Below are 18380 nucleotides of genomic sequence, written 5' to 3'. Positions count from 1 at the left end.
TTGGACCTATCCATTGAGGCAATCATATCTGCAACGGCATTTATAACATTACCAATTGCAATGGTATTTATAACATTACCAATCCTCACAGAGGATGAATCCAGAAATTCATCCTCAAAGAGGATTACTACAACAGCAGACATGATCCAGGAAGATGAAAGATGTTTGATTATTTCATGGCAGTCACGTCACTAGGTCCACTTGTTAACCATTGAAGCAAAGAAGTTCTTCAGTTTTCTCAAGAACATCTTATTATAGAGTTGCAGACTACACAACACAAAGAGAATTTAATTTTCTTCCTTGCTTTTTAGGGGCAGAAATGTTGGGGAAGGGAGGGCAAGATATTAATGATGTGTAAGCAAAAGCTCTCTCTGAAATTATCTGCAAAAGGTTTTGGATCAATAACTCTACTCTATAATAACTCTATAATGAAAGAACTTTTTGGGATTTCCTTTGGCCTGCTTGACTATATTCTTCTCATAATCTGATTTTGCCTTCCTTGCCATGCTGATCGCCTTTCTTGCCTGAGCCTTGTGCTGTTCATGAGATCACCTTTCTCTTTATATACCCTCCACAGTATTTTCTTCTTCTGCAGCTCGATCTTAATAATATTACTCATAGATCTAACTCCTATCAGATTAACCCACTTTACCTTAGGTATACAGTTTAATACTACGTCCTCCGGATGACTTTTAACTATATCTCATGCACTACTAACATCCTTACCCTACAATGTTTTATGCTATGGTACAGATTTAAGCTTTTTCCTAAGCATGTCATAATCACCTGCCTTATAGTTCCACAAATACTCCTTGAGAGAATATTCCTCATGTTGAAAGTTTATTTTTCACTTGGTCAGACTATAATAAATTTAGTTTAATCCTTTATCCAAGCGTGTGCAAACAAAGTTTGTGCCTGAAAGTATCTTCAGTACTGGGGTAAAGTGGTACAACACCGGGCAACTCCTTGAAAAGGTGGAGCAAGATACCAACAATCCTATCTCAGTATGTCCCATGATGCAAAACACATCTCCCTGTGGATATGTATAATGTTATGCATTAAGGGAAGGGCCACTACCCAGACTAGTATCGACCTTTATTGAGGTCTCTTCAGTGGGAGCCAGGCACCACTTTACCCCAGTCCTGAAGATACTTTCAGGCGCAAACTTTGTTTGCATACACTTGGATAAAGGATTAAACTAAATTTATTATAGTCTGACCAAGTGAAAAATAAACTTTCAACATCTTTCTCTAAATCCAGAGTAATTTAATAAAAAGGTGGCACACCGTTTGGCAGCTCCTATAGGAGGAGATGACCTTGCTAATGATTCTGCCTTGGTATCTCCATTTGGGCCTGGCTCCCACTGAAGAGACCTCAATAAAGGTCGAAAGTAGTCTGGATAGTGGCCCTTCCCTTAATGCTTAACATTATATATATCTGCAAGGAGATGTGTTTTGCATCATGGGAGATACTGAGATGAGTGTTGGTAGCTTGCTCCACCTTTGCAAGGAGTTGCCCAGTGTTGTACCACTTTACCCCAGCCCTGAAGATACTTTCAGGCGCAAACTTTGTTTGCACACACTTGGATAAAGGATTAAACTAAATTTATTATAGAATATTCCTCATGTTTTACAATCTCCCAAGTCAAGACCACATGATCACCTTCACCAATTGGAGGCAATGTTGGATAGCTCTTCTGATCCTATAACCAGGTTCAATACTCTCCCACCCCTAATCCCCTCCATCACATGCTGAATTAAGTAATTATCCCTCAGGATGTGTATAAATTCTGTTTCCTTCCTGCCATGTGATCTTTCTTCCTTCCAGTCTATATCTCCATAGTTGAAGTCCCTCATAATAATCACTCAACCTGTACTCATTGTACTAATTTGTCGATGCATGTCTTCCAGGTCATTTGTCCAACTCCCTGACCTATAGCAAAATCAACTGTATATTTTGTCTTAGTGGCCTTAATCTCACACCAGACTGTTTCAAATGAACAGCCACCCTCAAACCTGTCTCCTATTTTTTTAGCTGCAATTCATCTGCTATCATCAACAGTACTTCCTCCTGTTAGATCCTAAATGAAGGAATCTTGGAAAGAAATCATTCATTTAGGGTCTAACATATAAAAATTGCAAACATAGAGAAATACCTGCACATCAGTTGTAATTAAAAGTGAAACTTCCTCACTTTATGTAAAAATTTGTATCATTTATTTAAGCACCTTATATTTAAGCTATTATGATTAATTTGAGATTTCATTTTGTATGTCTTAAAAAAGAGGGAAAATGTGAAGTAAATTTAAGCCTTACTTAAGCTATGTAAAATCTATTGCGACTCATCATAAAGCTGTTAAGTATTAATTCCTGGAAGGCCTAAAGCTACATGCATACAGTGTAATGCTGGCGGGTATAGCTTATTTGGAAAATCACGTAACCATGTATTCCATGAATCCGAGTATATCAGCGTCGTAGAAACGAAGGATAAGCCAAAGGGAGAAATTAGTAAGGATCGTGTGCAAAAAGGGGCTGAAAAAGAGGGCGCTCTATAGGAGTATAAAAGGGGGTTGAGCCTGGAACACAGGGCATTTCTCTTGATCTCTTGTCGTATCGTTTTCCTGTTGGGTGGCTTGGAAGTTGGCGGGCAGTTTCGCGTGGGGGGGGGGGGGGTGAAGACTGTGATGTCGGGCACCGAGCATTCGTAAAGAAATGAAGCTGGATTCTATGCAAAGCTGAAGGTAAAAATTCCAGTTCTAGCAGAATCAAGCCGTCGCTGAAACGCCTACTTAAAGTTACAAAGATAAATCCCACTTAATCAGTGGAATGAGGAATGAAGATGGTCAGATTCATAAAAGAGAATATTGTTTTTTTCCGCTTGCCTGGTTGGCAACGTCAATAGTACACCTGCTTTCACCCAACAAGTCATGGTCACTGTTCCCTATAACCTGTGTGCACACCACTGGTCAATAAGGGAAAGAAATTATTTTTGCTTACAGAATTTCTAATTTACCCTCAATAACTTTTGAATGTACTATAAAAAGGAATCATATGATATATCATATTTGTCACCTTTTTTATTTAGTCATTTCTCCAATGTCTCGACTCCAATATTACTCTAATCCATTCTTTTAGCCTGTGTTGTGAGAGGGAACTGGCACTAATGTCATCAAGTTTCAGAGGCATTTGTTTAGTGCTACTTTCTAGACAGCAGTCACTTGCACTCATGCAAATGGTGATGGACTTTTGCAGCTATGCAAATTTAAGTGAATTAATGTAGCATTCACAATTTTACACATTACAGCTAGAAAAAGAAGAAAAAAACATTAATATTAGAAATAATACATCAGCACACATTAGTCTGAGACTGGATACTTGCATTCAAAAATCTTTTTCATATGCACATGGGCAGCCAAAAATTAGAGGGAACATTGTTCATGGGGTCATTCTACTGTGGGCGCAGATGTTTGTAAAAGGCTGCTCTGGATGAGCTCATATAGTTCCTTGAGTTTATAAGGCTTGTCTTTTTTTTTTTTTTTTTTTTTTTTTAAAGCTGATGAATGTGATGCTGTCTGTATTTTTGAGAGAGATGTTGCTATTATCAAGTAAGTTGCTCAACATTCCTTGCTGTCAGGTTAGTGTTTGCACTATCCCAGTGTGTTGCAGCCCTTAAAATCTTCCATAACAAGAATGGAGTAAATATAAAATGAGATCAGTCATCCTGGGAAATATCTGCACCAAGTGACAGATAAATACAGTACAGTGTAATAACAAGCCCGATCCTACTGAAAGAGGAGATAGCAACTTCCCTAAGGTTGGTAATGAGAGGAATGACATTAGTACCAGTGTGAGCTTCAGTTTCATGCTCTTGACTCTACACAGTGCACAGATGGTAGAGCCATGAGAGACAGTTTGATCATGACCATATTTCTGCCACTTAAAACATCTGTTCAGCCTCAATGTCAGTTCAAATAATCAGCTTTTTCAGAAGTTGAAGGTTATGTGTGATATTCCTGGATGGGGCCAAATTACAACCCCTACCTAAGAAGGTTTTAGTCTTATGAGGGTCTGTCATCTGTTGATTATTCAAACAAATTCAGAACAAATCTCAGCTGAAACACTGAGATTTCATAGATATTGCTCCTCCTCATGAAATAATTTCAGGATTCACGGGAGCAGGGGGAACTACCAAATATTGTATTTGCATTTTCTCAATAGTCACTGCATAGGGTTGCACTGATTTTTTTTTTTTTTTTTTAAATGCTATTTCAAGGATATCAACTAAATGGAGCATTAATATTCTGGGAATTCTACCAACACTTCTGAATAAAGAATAACATATTTACAAGATGGTATTAACCTGCTGAGTTAATAATCGAGTGTGATGATTACCAAGTGCATCTGATGGTTTTTGTTTCTTACTTTTTAGTGTTATTTGATGTTTCAGAGTTTCCAAATGTGCTTGGGACTTTGTGAAGGCCTCTGATAAATATGATGCTAGAAAATTCATACTCAAAAGGGAAACTGATTCATTGTCAGAGTTCCCCAGTAATCTGGAGCAAAGGAAAAGAAAGCAAAAAAGATTCAGCTGAGTAAATATAGGAAGAATAGAAAAAGAGGCAAAATGAAAACGGCCAGCACTATTCACTGGAAGTCCCCTCCACCACAAACAGGTTTCTCACAGTATATGTAGTCTCTCTTCTCACCAATTTTTCAAATTTATACTGCTTTTTTTATTTTTGTTTTATTATATAAAGATCAAAATTATATTGACTAAAATAAAGAGCCAAAAGGATTCAGTTCGGTGATGCAAAAATTATAAAAATCAAGTAGATATTAAATCCAGCATTATTTCAAAGTCGAATACAGAAACTATAAAAGTTTCATATGAAATTTGACAAGAGAGCTTACGGGAATACACTCACTGGCATTTACCAGTTGCCCTAGCTGGACCTTATAGGCGACATGATCGCTATGTCTAAGCTATATATTTGCCTCCTACTGGTCCATTGTGATAAGGTTTCACAGGCCTGACAGCTGTTTCAAACTGGTTAGTTTTCATCAGAGACCAGGCAGAAACCTTAATAGAGCAAAAACTCTCAATACTATGGAACTTGAAATATCGGAGAAGTGTATTTTCCATAAGTGAACTTTCAGTTGGTGCATAAAAGTATAAATTTCATCGGCGAACTGTGAAACCTTTTGGCTGTTTATACTAAAATAAACAGCCAAAAGGTTTCACAGTTCGGCAATGCAAAAATTATAAGTCAACTGGATATTAAATCCATCATTATTTCAAAGCTCAATACAGAAACTATAGAAGTTTCGTATGAAATTTGATTATAGAGCTTACGGGAATAATTTGATATGAAACTTTTATAGTTTCTGTATTCGGCTTTGAAATAATGCTGGATTTAATATCCACTTGGCACTTTATTTTAGTAAATAATTTTACACATCAACCGAGAGTTTGCTTATGGAATATGCACCTCTCCGACATTTCAAGTTCCTTAGTATCGAAAGAGAATTTTTGCTCTTTTAAGGTTTCTTTCGAGTCTAGCTCCCAGTAAGGGGGGGGCTTAAGATTTTTTTTTTTTGGGGGGGGGATTGCCTTGAGAGAGCAACTTGAGTCTCTGGGGGAAAGTATTTTCTGGCGTGGCCAGTGTGGGGCTTTGTCGATGGATGCTTTTCCCAGGAACATGAGTGGTTATGCTCAGTGGTATCACTGAGTGGAACCAACGCTGAGTTGGTCGATCTTTTGGTCACTCGTAGGGAGTGGTCCGAGGGATTGCCTAGTTTAGAGAGGGCTTTACTTAAGTATCTGCCTGGTCTCTGACAAAAGCAAACCAGTTTGAAACAGTTGTCAGGCCAGTGAAACCTTATCAAAATGGACCAATAGGAGGCGGTGGACGCTTGGGCATAGCGATCATGTCTCCTATACGTGTGAAGAGGCTTAAGTGCTGTGAGGACATCATGTTGGAGGCTTAATGGATTTTTTAACAACACTCAAAAAGAATTAAAATAGACTTTAATACTTCCTATATTTCGTCCTAGTCACTAGGACATCTACGGGGATTACAAAAAAATTAATGTAACATATGCACAAATAACAAACAATACTAAGCCCAACCACGTGGGTGACACTAAAGTCCTATCTAGGTAGAGTGTTCTCTAAGGGCAGTCGTAGGTGGCCTGGAATGTAAGGTGGGAACTCTGGTGATGAGTGTTTCTCAAATCTTCGGAAGCTTAATGCACCCATATTTATTGAGATTTGGTTGGTTTTTGAGAGCTGCTGCTGCTTCTAAGAAAAGTCTCTCTTTCTTGAATTTGCTGTGGTGGAGCATGGTGGTTTTCTTCCATGATACTCTGTGGGTGGTGTCCAAAACATGGTCAGCCAAGCCTGAATGGCCATAGTTGTGTTTGAAGATGTAAGACTTGTGTTCCTCTAGACGGATGGATGCTGATCTGCCTGTCCTAGTGACTAGGACGAAATATAGGAAGTATTAAAGTCTATTTTAATTCTTTTTGAGTGTTGTTAAAATATCCATTAAGCCTCCAACAACATGTCTCCTATAAGATCTGGTTAGGACAACTTGTAAATATCGGCGAGTGTATTCCTGTAAGCTCTCTGGTCAAATTTCATACAAAACTTTTATAGTGTCTATATTTGGCTTTGAAAATAGTGTTGGATTTTATATCCACTTGATCAAAATTATATCCTGTCAAGCATTTGGCTTTCAGCAGCCTGTGTTAAACAAAATAATTTGGATTAAATTTACTTTTAGAAGCTTTTGAGTAAAAGAGAACAAAAAAAATCTTTGATTTTTGCTGAGAAATTAAAAATATCTAAGAAAGAAGCTAAAAAAAAATAAAATGAAATGAAAAATAATCCATAAATCTATCCCACCTAAAAAAAAAAAAGCAGTATTAAATTTTATCACTTACATAATGAGAGAGGTAGCCATGACCGGTAGCTATGACACTCTCAGACCTAAGGTTTACTATTCAGATTAACATAAAATGTGATATTGCTATAAGAATGATTAACGGATAGCAAATTTGAGTACTCTTCATACATGTGTGGTACTATTCCTCTAGAGAGGAGACATTTGGATTTCACTGCTTTTAAACGGTGAAATTAGTTTTCAAGTGATGTAGGTGGTGGTAGTGTGTAATGATGGTTCTTCATACCACCATCAGTGGTACTAGAAGATTTTTTTGCGGGGTACTGAAAATATTACAAAAATTAAAAATGGTTAATTCAGCTTTTATTATTATCACGGGCAACTCCAAGGAGTCCTTAGGCTCATCTAAGGAGGCCCTAAACATCATATCAAGAACTATTGAGCATTCACACACTTTGCTTTTAACTCATTCACAGTCATGGCACCCACAACAGACTCTGGCAGCTTATTCCACTCATTCACCATTCTCCAAGTAAAAAACCTAGTTCTAACATCCTTGATAACTACACTCTTGCTCGGTTTCCATGGATGGTCAGTAATTCTCCTACCACCAGACCTGTTCTGAAAAATTTCCTCTAAATTAATCTTGTAAAAATTCCTTAGTAATTTGAATGTTCTTAATCATAACACCCCCTTTCTGCCCATCAACCAAATTTTGTAACCCACAGATCTTCAACCTGTTCTCATAAGGTTCATTCCATAGACCAGCTATCATCTTGGTCACTCACCTCTTGATCCTCTCTACCTCCTTCCCATCAAGAAACCCTGGTGCCCAGATCTAGGCAAAGTAGTGAAAATGGGGTCTTATCAAGGCTCGATAAAGAGGAACAATAATCTGAATGTCTCCGCTCATCAAAGTATTCTTAGTAACTAAGTGATCTGATAAGCTGATTTAGCCACTTTTGCTATGTGCCCCCTAAACTTCAACTCCCTATCCACCAACACTCCCAAATCTCTGGCTTTGTCAATTTCCTGGAGTACAGTTCCACTAAGGTGGTATACTGCTGCTAATCTTTTCACCCCAAAATGAATAACCTTACACTTTGCCACATTAAACTGACATCCATTCTCCTTAGCCCAGTCTGCCAATCTATTGAAATCATCCTGCAAAATTTTGACATCATGTGTATTCATTATTGCTGAACTCAACTCTGAATCATCGGCAAATAAATGAACAGTTCAGCTCAGATCCTTTCCTATATCATTAACAAACAAATTAAAATGAAATGGTCCAAGAACAGAACCCTGCGGCACACCACTAGTCACAGGCCTTCTTTTGGACTCTACTCCTGAATAAACTACTCTCTGATATCTCTCCATCAACCACCCTCCTATCCATCTCACCAACCTTATATTCATCCCCATGCCCTGCACTTTACTGATTAGAATTCCATGTGGTATCCTGTCAAAGGCATTGGCAAAGTCCAGCAGTATCATTGTAAACCCATTACCCTTATCCAGTTCAGCCGTCACTGTATTATAAAACATGAGCAAGTTACTGAAGCATGATCTACCCTTCACAAAATTATGCTGCCCCCCCCAATACAGTATCCCATTTCCATCTGTCCATTCCTGTATTTTTTTCGACTAATTTCTCCAATACCTTGACAACAACTCCTGATATGCTGATCGGTCAGTAATTTGCAACCACAGTCTTGGAGCCTCTTTTATGCAATGGATTATTTTCCCCTCTTTCCATCCCCTTGGGACTAACCCAGAGCGGAGACTTAAATTAAACAATACTGTCAAGGGCACTGACAATTCCTTTGCCACTTCACGTAAGACGAGCTAGTATACCATCCAATCCCACAGACGTATTCATATAAGGTTCTGTATTATACTATTCACCTCAATTCCTGTATAAGCCATTGGTTCCCTCATTCCTGCAATATCACCGCCTGGATGTTATATTCTTTCAAAGTGTTTGCTTAGTAATTCTACTATTTCGACTGATTCAGCTACCTCCCTACCATTGGCATTCTTTAAAAATCATTCTGCTGCATATATATTTTTTTTTTTACTCACAGCATATCGAAAGAATTGTTTGGGATTCTCTTTAGCTTGAATTGCAAATTTCCTTTCATAATCTGCTTTTACTTTTCTTACCACACTAGTTACTTACCCTTCTGGCCTGTGCTTTGTAATGTTCATGTGCCTGCAGGTCACCTTTGTCCTTAAATTTCTTCCACAATCGTTTCTTTTTTTTGCAGCTCAAGCTTAATGGTGTTGTTCATCCATTTATCTCCCACTTGATTTACTCTCTGGACTCTAGGTATACAGTCAGCCATCACCTCCCTCAAATATTCCTTTACCACTTCCCATACACTATTAACATGTGAAGTTAGTTTTACATGCCATGGCACTGATCCAAGCAATCTCCTAAGATTACAAGCCCAGTAATTCCACATATACACTGTTTTAATTGAAAATTCTTTGGAGGAATCCCTTTTCATTTTTCAATACTATTGATCATTTTCATCTTGTAATGTACTTGCGGGGGAGTGAAATCCAAGCCACACCTCCATGCGGTGCCTCTGGGAAATGCTGGTAGGCCACCCCGCCACTGGTAGGCAAACATGACTGGTGAAGCTTATTAGGGCCAATCACCCGATATGTGGATAACTTTAAATTACGAAAGGAAACAATAATCCAAAACAAAACCACAGAGAACACTTCAATCCTCCCCCTATGGTGGCTGGAAGTCAAAGCCCACAGGGAAGCCTGATGAAGGAAATAAGCGCTCTAAACACTATTTCTGGAAGAAACCCATAATGATCTCAACATATAATGTTCAGACCCTCTGAAATTGTGGAAACTTTTATGAACTTTGCAGGGGAGCAGAGGCAGAACACGTGGACGCAATCTGCATAGCGCATCAATGAAAAACCCACCTGGCATTCAATGAAATCAGGTCCCATAATCATAAATGGACCTTTGTGTACTCATCTGCAGATCAATCTGGAAATGGCAGAGTCGGAATCCTGGTAAACAACAGAGTCTACAAAAATATTCTATCAATAGAAAGTGTTTCAAAAAGAATAATAGTTATTACAATAAATGCTAAACCAAAAATAACAATTACATGTGCATATGCACCTACAGAAGCAGCAGAGGATAAAGACAAAGAAACCTTCTATCAAAAACCTAGCCGACTACATTATCAAAATACCTGCACACAATATGCAAATAGTTGGAGGGGACTTCAATGCACAAATCAGAAAAGATGTAGCTGGAAACACAAAAAAACATAGTACAATATACCTACCATGACTCAACCAATGGAAACGGCCATCTTCTTGTGGACTTTTGCAACTCTCAGAACTCGATATCTCTTCAATCAAAATTCCCAAATAAATTAGAAAGAAAATGGACCTGGCAACATCCCAATGGAACTAAGGGTCAAATTGATCATATCTTAATAAATGGCAAATGGATAAGGTCAGCACAAAACTGTAGCGCATACAACAGCATAGAATTAAACTGATCACAGAATTGTAAGTGCACGATTAAAGCTACAACTAAGAGCATCTAAATCACAGAAAAAACACCTCAGATATAATTGGGAAAAATTAAATGACTAACAAGGCAAATCAATTCCGGCAACTCACAAAGTAAAACCACCCACAAGCAGTATCGAATGATAATGTAGACAACCTATTTCTTTAAATATGTTGTCATTCATCAAGCAGCCTCCAAACATTTCTTCAATCAAACACAAAAAGTGTAGATAAAGACTGGGTAACCAAAGAAACAAACTCACTGACTGACAAGTGCAATAAAATAAAACGTAAAGTAAAAACCCAAGATTCCCTTCAATATAAAAATGAACTAAAGCAATTAAACACAGAAGTATATGAAGCTCGTTCAAAAGGTAAAGAAGCCTACATCCAGAATGTCTGTCAAGAGCTAGAAAACTGTCAAAAATTGCACAAAACAACAGAAACTTACAAAATGGCAAAGTCCCCGAGCACAGCAGAAAGAAAACCCAGAGTATTGAGAATCATGAAAAAAGATGGAACCTCATTTGAAAACAAGACCAAAGAACTTGATGAATGGAAGGCACACTTCCAAACTCTTCTAAACACGCCAATCCTGAAATCAGAGTTTCCGGTACTCAAAAACAGTACCGGAAACTCTTAGCATCAACTGCAACGATTTCACCATGCAGGAATTCACAATGGCCTTTGAACAACAAAAAGCAGTGATATAGTACTACTAGCTGAAAATAAAAAAGATCTCAAAAACCTACTAGAAAAGACACTGAAGCTAAGTGAAAAATATGGACTTAATTTCAACTTCCAAAAAACCAAAACCATGCTGGTAACAAGAGAAAAAGGGAAAATATCCAATATAAATATTAAGATCAGAGGAAATACTTTAGATCAAGTAGAGAGTTATATATATTTGGGTCAACTAATTACAGAGAATGGAAAGTGTGATAAGGAAATATTAAGAAGAATAGAAATTGCTAGATCAACCTTCATTAGCATGAAAAACATTGAACTCAAGGGAAATTCACACAAAAACAAGAATTAGGCTGTCCAAATGCTACATATGGTGAACACTGCTATATGGAGCAAAAACCTGAACAACATCAAAATTTTGTGAAAATAAACTAAAGATATGCAGATGACTGCCATGGACTGCCAAAAAAAACTAATTTAGAAATATTAGAGATGATTGGAGAAGATAGGAATCTGTTGAAAATCACCTACCTTGTTCACATATTAAGGCATGAATCCCTACAAAAAATACTTCTAGAAGGAATGATACAAGGAAAAAGAAGAGGAAGACAAAGAACAGATCGATTGGGAAATATTAAGAACTGGACCTTTTTGTCCTATGAAGAATGCAAAAGAGAAGCACAAACCATACATGGTGGAGCTCATGGTAGTCAACCTCCTGGAAGGAGATGACATCTGACAAGACAAGAGACTCAATCAGATGCCATTGAAGTAAACTTAACCTAATAACTAAAATATTGCTGATTATATACTTCACAAAGAAATATTGCCAAATAATATTACACCTGATACTTTAATACTCGAGATTTTTAATTACTGAACACAACAAACATCTATGGTGAAAATAAAATGTAAAAATGAACTTAAAAGCTGGAAGTCGTAAGTTTTCCCACTTGGTTATACTATAAATTAAGATACCAAAAAATTATATTCTTGGCTTAATCCTTTGTCCAAATGTAAGCAAAACAAGTTTGTGCCTGAGTTATTTTCAGGACTAGGGCAACTCGTATAAATAAGCTAATGACTTCACATCACTTGCCTTAGTATCTCATAATGCACATCAGATCTCCTTGTGGACATGTATAATACTATGCATTATGAGAAGGGTCACTACCCAGACTGGTTTCAACCTTTATTAAGGTCAGTGAGAGCCAGCCCAGAGGTGATACTAAGGCAAGTGATGATGTGAAGTTATTAGCTTAATTATACGAGTTGTCTCAGTCCTGAAAATAGTTCAGGCACAAACTTGTTTGCTTACACTTAGAGGATTAAACCAAGAATATAATTTCTTGGTATCTTGAATTTAAAAGCTAGAAATTAGTTCTTTTATACTTTAAAAAAGTTAATTAAAATGTAAATATATGTAGAAATGAAGTTTTTTTTTAATACATTTGTTTTATAAACAAGTCAATTTACCTTGTAGCAAAATCAACAGCAAAGCCATTTGCATTTCCCAAGTCACTAAATTTCATTTGCAAAGCATTCAGTTCATCCTCCACATTATTCTGATTATTTGATTGTCTAAAATAAAGACATCAGTTATTTTACATGTTCTATAACGCATGCTGTATTCACTCTATATTAAAAAAAAAGTAAAATTATATTAAAAAATAATTAATGAAATCAAAGCTGTTCTATTTTCATATACTTAATGTTCATCTGCATATCACCAAGACAGACTGTGATTCCATTTACCACTTCTTTTTTTATGAAACTTCTTCAATTTAAGATCAGTTGCAGAGACAATAAAAAAACAAATTACACTCAACAAGAAATTATATTTTTGTGCAATGCTTTATCCGAATATAAGGAATGTTACTGTATGAAGTGTCTTCCCAACTAGGCTACTTGTATATAGAAACTGTTGATTTCACATCAATTGCCTTAGTATTTCATAATGCAAAGCACACTTCCTTTTGGAGTTGTATATAGCTATGCATTATTGGAAGGGTCATCATCTGGAGTATATACATTTATACTGAGACAAGATGAATTACATTTCACATAGTATGCTAAAGAGATAATCATTTGATCAACGGTTATTCTACTGGCATGACCTCTAGTGAAAATAGAATATAAAAAAAATTAAATGAAAAAATATAAATATAAATAAAAAATAAATTAATTAAAAACTACATCAAAGCTATATTCTATTTAAGATAATATCAAAGAAACATTCTTTCATATAGATAGTTTTCTTACAGTAACAATGATGTCCTAATTTAACACGACAATTGTTATACTGTATTAGATTTAAGATTCTGGATTACTTATGGTTGTATTTATAGTTAACTCTTAGGGAGAAAGGTTAAGTGGGTAGAATATGTGCCTTCCATATGCTTGGGATTTTTAGACCATCATTATTGTTAAGATTAAGGTGGTTGATAAGAATCTCACAGGCTTCCTTAAATTTATGTTCATACCATGTTTTTGGTGTGATGTAAACAACTGGTGCTTTTCCAGTCAATTCTATGTAAAGTGTTCAGGGCATGATCAGAAAGGCCAACTTCAACCATAGTTATATTTAATGTGTTGTTTATGTTCCTTTTGTCTCATAGGAATTGAGCATCCTTTCCCCTATATAGGGTAGATTACAGGTGCAATAAATACGGTATACTCCTGGTGGGCCAGCAGAGGGACTGGGTCTTTAGATAAGCTGAGTAAGCTCTTTAATTTTGTAGGAGGTTTAAAGGTGGCTTTAAAGTTGCATTTCTGTAGTATAATGTTCATTTTATCTGATGTCCCTTTAATGTATAGAACGATTATAGTTTTACTATAGTCTAGTTTATCTTTAGTTTTTAGTGAGATCTTGTAGAGAATTTTGTTGATAATATTTTGGCTGTAACCATTTTTTAGGAAAAGTATTGCTGATAACTTTAAATTCATTTATAAGTGATGTTCATTGGAGCAAATCATCAAAGCCCTGTTTTTTTAGAGTATTAATGGTACCTAGTTTTTCTGTTGGGTGGTGGTAGGAGTTTATGTGTATATATTGGCCAGTATGCATCAGTTTCTGGTAAACAGTGAAGAAAAGACTGCCAGAAGGAAGACATGTGACAAGTTTATCTAGAAACGGAAGTGTGTTCTGCTTTTCAATCTCAATTGTGAACGGTATGCGTTTGCGTTGTTTGTTTAGGTAGCTGAAGAAAGTGTTTAATGTCTGGCAGCCATGGGGCCAGATAGCAAAAACATCATCAATGTATCTAAGCCAGACTTTGGATTTTAAAGGAGAGGAATCTAGAGCACGTTGCTCAAAATATTCCATATAAAAGTTAGCAATAGGGGAGATAATGACGAGCCCATGGCTGTGCCTTCTTTTTGTAGGTAGAAAGCGTTTTGTGTGGCAACACACACAATTTGGAATAAATGATTTACAATAGCCCAAGAGCTAAGATTGTTCCTGAATACTGTAGCAGTCTGTGCTTAATTCTAACACTGTACAGCATTATGGCTGACATCGTTTTTGTTAAGCTCTGAATCTAACTGAAAATTAATTAATTTAAGTTTCCTTCAGACTTAACATGTGTTTACAATTTTGAACATATATATTGACATATCAAATGTGCTAAAATTACTTGCGACTTACCAGAAACATTACTAAATTGAGGTCATTTATCCATAATTCATGTTGTAATATAAATATTGTGAATTGTCTGTGATTTACGCTATGTTACTTTTGTCTAAATGCTTGTAAATTTGCTGGAAGAAAAGTTAATCAGATTAAGTGCAGATGGCCAGAAGCTGAACACATGAAACAAGTACAAGTGCACCGAGTAAGGCAAGTGCGCACTCCCCCCCCCCACACACACTCACATCGAGGAGCACATGCTTGGGGAGAGTGTGGTGCTACGTACTGGGAGACATAGGGTGACTCAGGCAAAGGGGAGGGGAAAAGCAATGACGTAGAAAGAAAGGATGGCGCGCGATTTAAAAACGGTAGCAGTGCCTAAGAGGAGGCTTTTTGTTGATTTTTCTGCTTGGTCTTGGAACCTCCTTGTAGCACCTTCTTGCCCCATGCTTCGATGAGGTCATTGAGAAAAAGATTGAAGGAGCATTCCGTGACGTTCATGAATGCTTGCCAGTCAACGTTTAGCCCAGTGGAAGGCGGTTTCCAATTCCCCAGGAAATAGCTGAGCCATGTTGAACCAGTTGATGAGAAAACAACGGGCAATTACTTTTGGTGGCACAGATACGTCCTGTCCGGACCACCAGTGAAACACTACGGATAACAAAGAATGAGCCAGGAATCAATTCAGTCGTGATGAATGAGATGGCTAAGAATAGTCCCCCCAGCAAATGGTAATGTAAACCCTATGTTTTGTTAAGTGACTGTGTTATGGGAGAAAGCTTGTAAATTTAGGAAGGACATTAAGTTTTATACTAAGGACTTTAGAGATAGTTAGATTTTGAAGTAGTAATAAAATATGAATTTTTGAAGGAATTAGTGCAGAAGCATGTGGAGGTTACTTTGTGATTTGATAAGCGAATAATCCTTAGCCTTGAAATGTATAGAAGTGCATGGCTGTTCATGGATAGAATTGCACACTTGAATTGATGTGTGTTGCATGCTATGAGAAATTTAGAAGGTTTTGATTATTGTATTCATTCTTTGATATTAGTGAAATTATATGTCAGTTTCTATTTATAATGTGTAAATGTCCGAATTGAAATTAAATATTTTTTCTTTAAGTTTAACTAGTAACTTGTCTGATTTTTATTTCTATTGCACCTTCTCATAAAATTCGAACCACAGCGGGAGATAAATTGTTAGGGAGGCTACGACTGCAAAATAAGCTTAAGTGATTTAAGATAGTGTACTAAACTGATTTCTGGTTCCTTGAATTTGCACTGTTCAATAATCTAGGATTCAGGGTGCGTAGTATAATAGAAAATTTCCCTGAATCCGAAGAAGGAATTCAGAACCAGTACTGAAACAAAGGGGATCGGCATTGTCCAGTAGTAACCCCCTTTGTCTTCGAAATCCACGTGCATCATTCTTAAAAGTGAATAACGGCCCTGAGTGAATCTTAAGACAGATAGAAAGATAGAGCATATTATTTAGATGAAACTAAGCTAGAGAGAGAGATTTAAAAGAGAATTAAGTAAGAGTTATTCAAAGAACATAAGTAAAAGAATGTATATCATTTCTGGGAAAACTCCATGTTACTCCTCTTTATAAACTATTATAATTACAGCTATTTTGCCTGCTTCAGTTTAGGTGTGCAATTCTATCCATGAACAGCCATGTTTAAATGTCATTGGCTATTTACTCATGGATTCTTAGGGCATTATGAGTGTAGATGTACTAAAAAGTATATGTAGCCTAAGGAATAGAAAATTGCACATACCTTTTTCTGGGTGTTGTGGCTTTTCCTCTGTCTGTGATGTCGAAAACTGCAGAGTGTGTGTGTGTGGGGGGGGTAGGCAGTTTGGTAGAATAAGTTAGAAAAACCCGGTTTTTTTTCGTAATATATAGAAACATATACTTTTATATAGGGTGGGGAAAAAGTGAAGGGGTTAATTTTTTAAAATAGGGGGGGGGGAAGGGGAAAGGTGGTTGACGGGGTGTGGACCGTTTCGACTATTCGTGGTCGTCATCTGAACACCTCAGATGACGACCACGAATAGTCGAAACGGTCCACACCCCGTCAACCACCTTTCCCCTTCCCCCTCCCTATTTTAAAAAATTAACCCCTTCACTTTTTCCCCACCCTATATAAAAGTATATGTTTCTATATATTACGAAAAAAACCCGGGTTTTTCTAACTTATTCTACCAAACTGCCTACCCCCCCCCACACACACACTCTGCAGTTTTCGACATCGCAGACAGAGGAAAAGCCACAACACCCAGAAAAAGGTATGTGCAATTTTCTATTCCTTAGGCTACATATACTTTTTAGTACATCTACACTCATAATGCCCTAAGAATCCATGAGTAAATAGCCAATGACATTTAAACAGGGGTACTCCTAAACTAAAGCAGGCAAAATAGCTGTAATTATAATAAGTAAAAGAAGTTAAAGTAAATAAATTAAATAATATATATAAAATAACAACAGCATACTATACCACATTTTCATTAATAACAGTAGAACTTGGTATAAGGAAATCTTTAATATCTCTTCCACCACAAACTTCCACAGAGTACTAACGATGACTGTTTAATAACTTACTGAGGTTCCAATGATACCCTAAGAGGAGAGATCTTGATTAGAAAATTGCACATGGTCATCTTTTAGTAAATGCCATCAAATGCTGACCTAGTTGCCTGAATGGCTAGTGTATCTGTTCTCCAGCCAAAAGGCTGTGGGTTCGAATCCTTCCATGGGCATGGATGTCTGTGAAAAAAAAAAGAAGTGGTTGCTGTGGGCAGTAGATGGCGTTAATGTAGATGATGTGGTTCGTTGTAGTTTCGATACAAAATTAATAATGGAAAAAACTCACGTACAAAGATTATTTAATAGTATAATTTTCGCCTGTGTGTCACAGGCATCTTCAGTACATTAAGCTCAAATTAAACAATAACTGACAATTCCAAAAAGCGCCACCTAAGTAGCTGTTGTAAGATAACTAAAAAAATCAATAACTTTCCTAAAAAAAAATAAAAATTAAAAAATAAATAAAAAAATCAATACAATAAAAAGTTAGGAAAGATTAGCTGATTTGTAAAGTACTATCTCCCATAAAGGGGATAGACATAAGCCGTCAGATCTGTTTAAGTTAGGAGAATGAAGTAGAGTTTCACATGTTTCTTTATAAAGGCATTCCATGAGAAACTAACTTTTGTGAAGAACTCTTATCTTTCTCCAATGAACTCTGTGTCTAGTGAAGATGGCATGTTCTGCAAGTCCAGACTTTTCAGGTTTAAAGTATTCAATATAAGATTGGTGTTCTTCTAGCCGAATAGAGGCAGATCTTCTGATTTGTTCGAAATAAGATAATCCACAAGAGCACGGAATCTGGTAGACACCTGGATGATTAAGATGTGAAAGCTTGTCCTTAGGAGAAGTGAGAAAGGTGGAGATTTTTCTAAACGGTCAAAAGGCAACAAAAATATTCAGTGGTTTTAAAACTTTTGCTATACGTTCACTGATGCCTTGTACATAAGGGATAGTAATGCGCATTATTTCAAATATATGGAATGGCTCTTCGGATAAACTTCAACAATTT

At 36.7% G+C, this 18380-nt stretch overlaps 1 protein-coding gene across 3 annotated transcripts in view; it reads right to left on the bottom strand.

The window, feature by feature from the left end:
* Positions 1-18380, bottom strand: part of LOC150094597 (uncharacterized) — a 269253-nt gene that overhangs the window by 24124 nt on the left and 226749 nt on the right. For all 3 annotated transcript variants that reach the window (XM_090411018.1, XM_090411017.1, XM_090411016.1), the window contains exon 10: positions 12625-12729. In XM_090411018.1, coding sequence (XP_090267144.1) covers positions 12625-12729 — 105 coding nt within the window. The remainder of the gene's footprint in view (positions 1-12624; positions 12730-18380) is intronic.

The sequence above is a fragment of the Typopeltis vanoorti genome, chromosome 21, assembly GCF_054136105.1.
Source record: "Typopeltis vanoorti isolate ZY-2024b chromosome 21, IOZ_Tvanoo_1.0, whole genome shotgun sequence".
Classification (NCBI taxonomy): Eukaryota; Metazoa; Arthropoda; class Arachnida; order Uropygi; family Thelyphonidae; genus Typopeltis; species Typopeltis vanoorti.
Note: the sequence above shows the minus strand (reverse complement) of the source record. Positions and strands in the feature narration are given on the sequence as shown.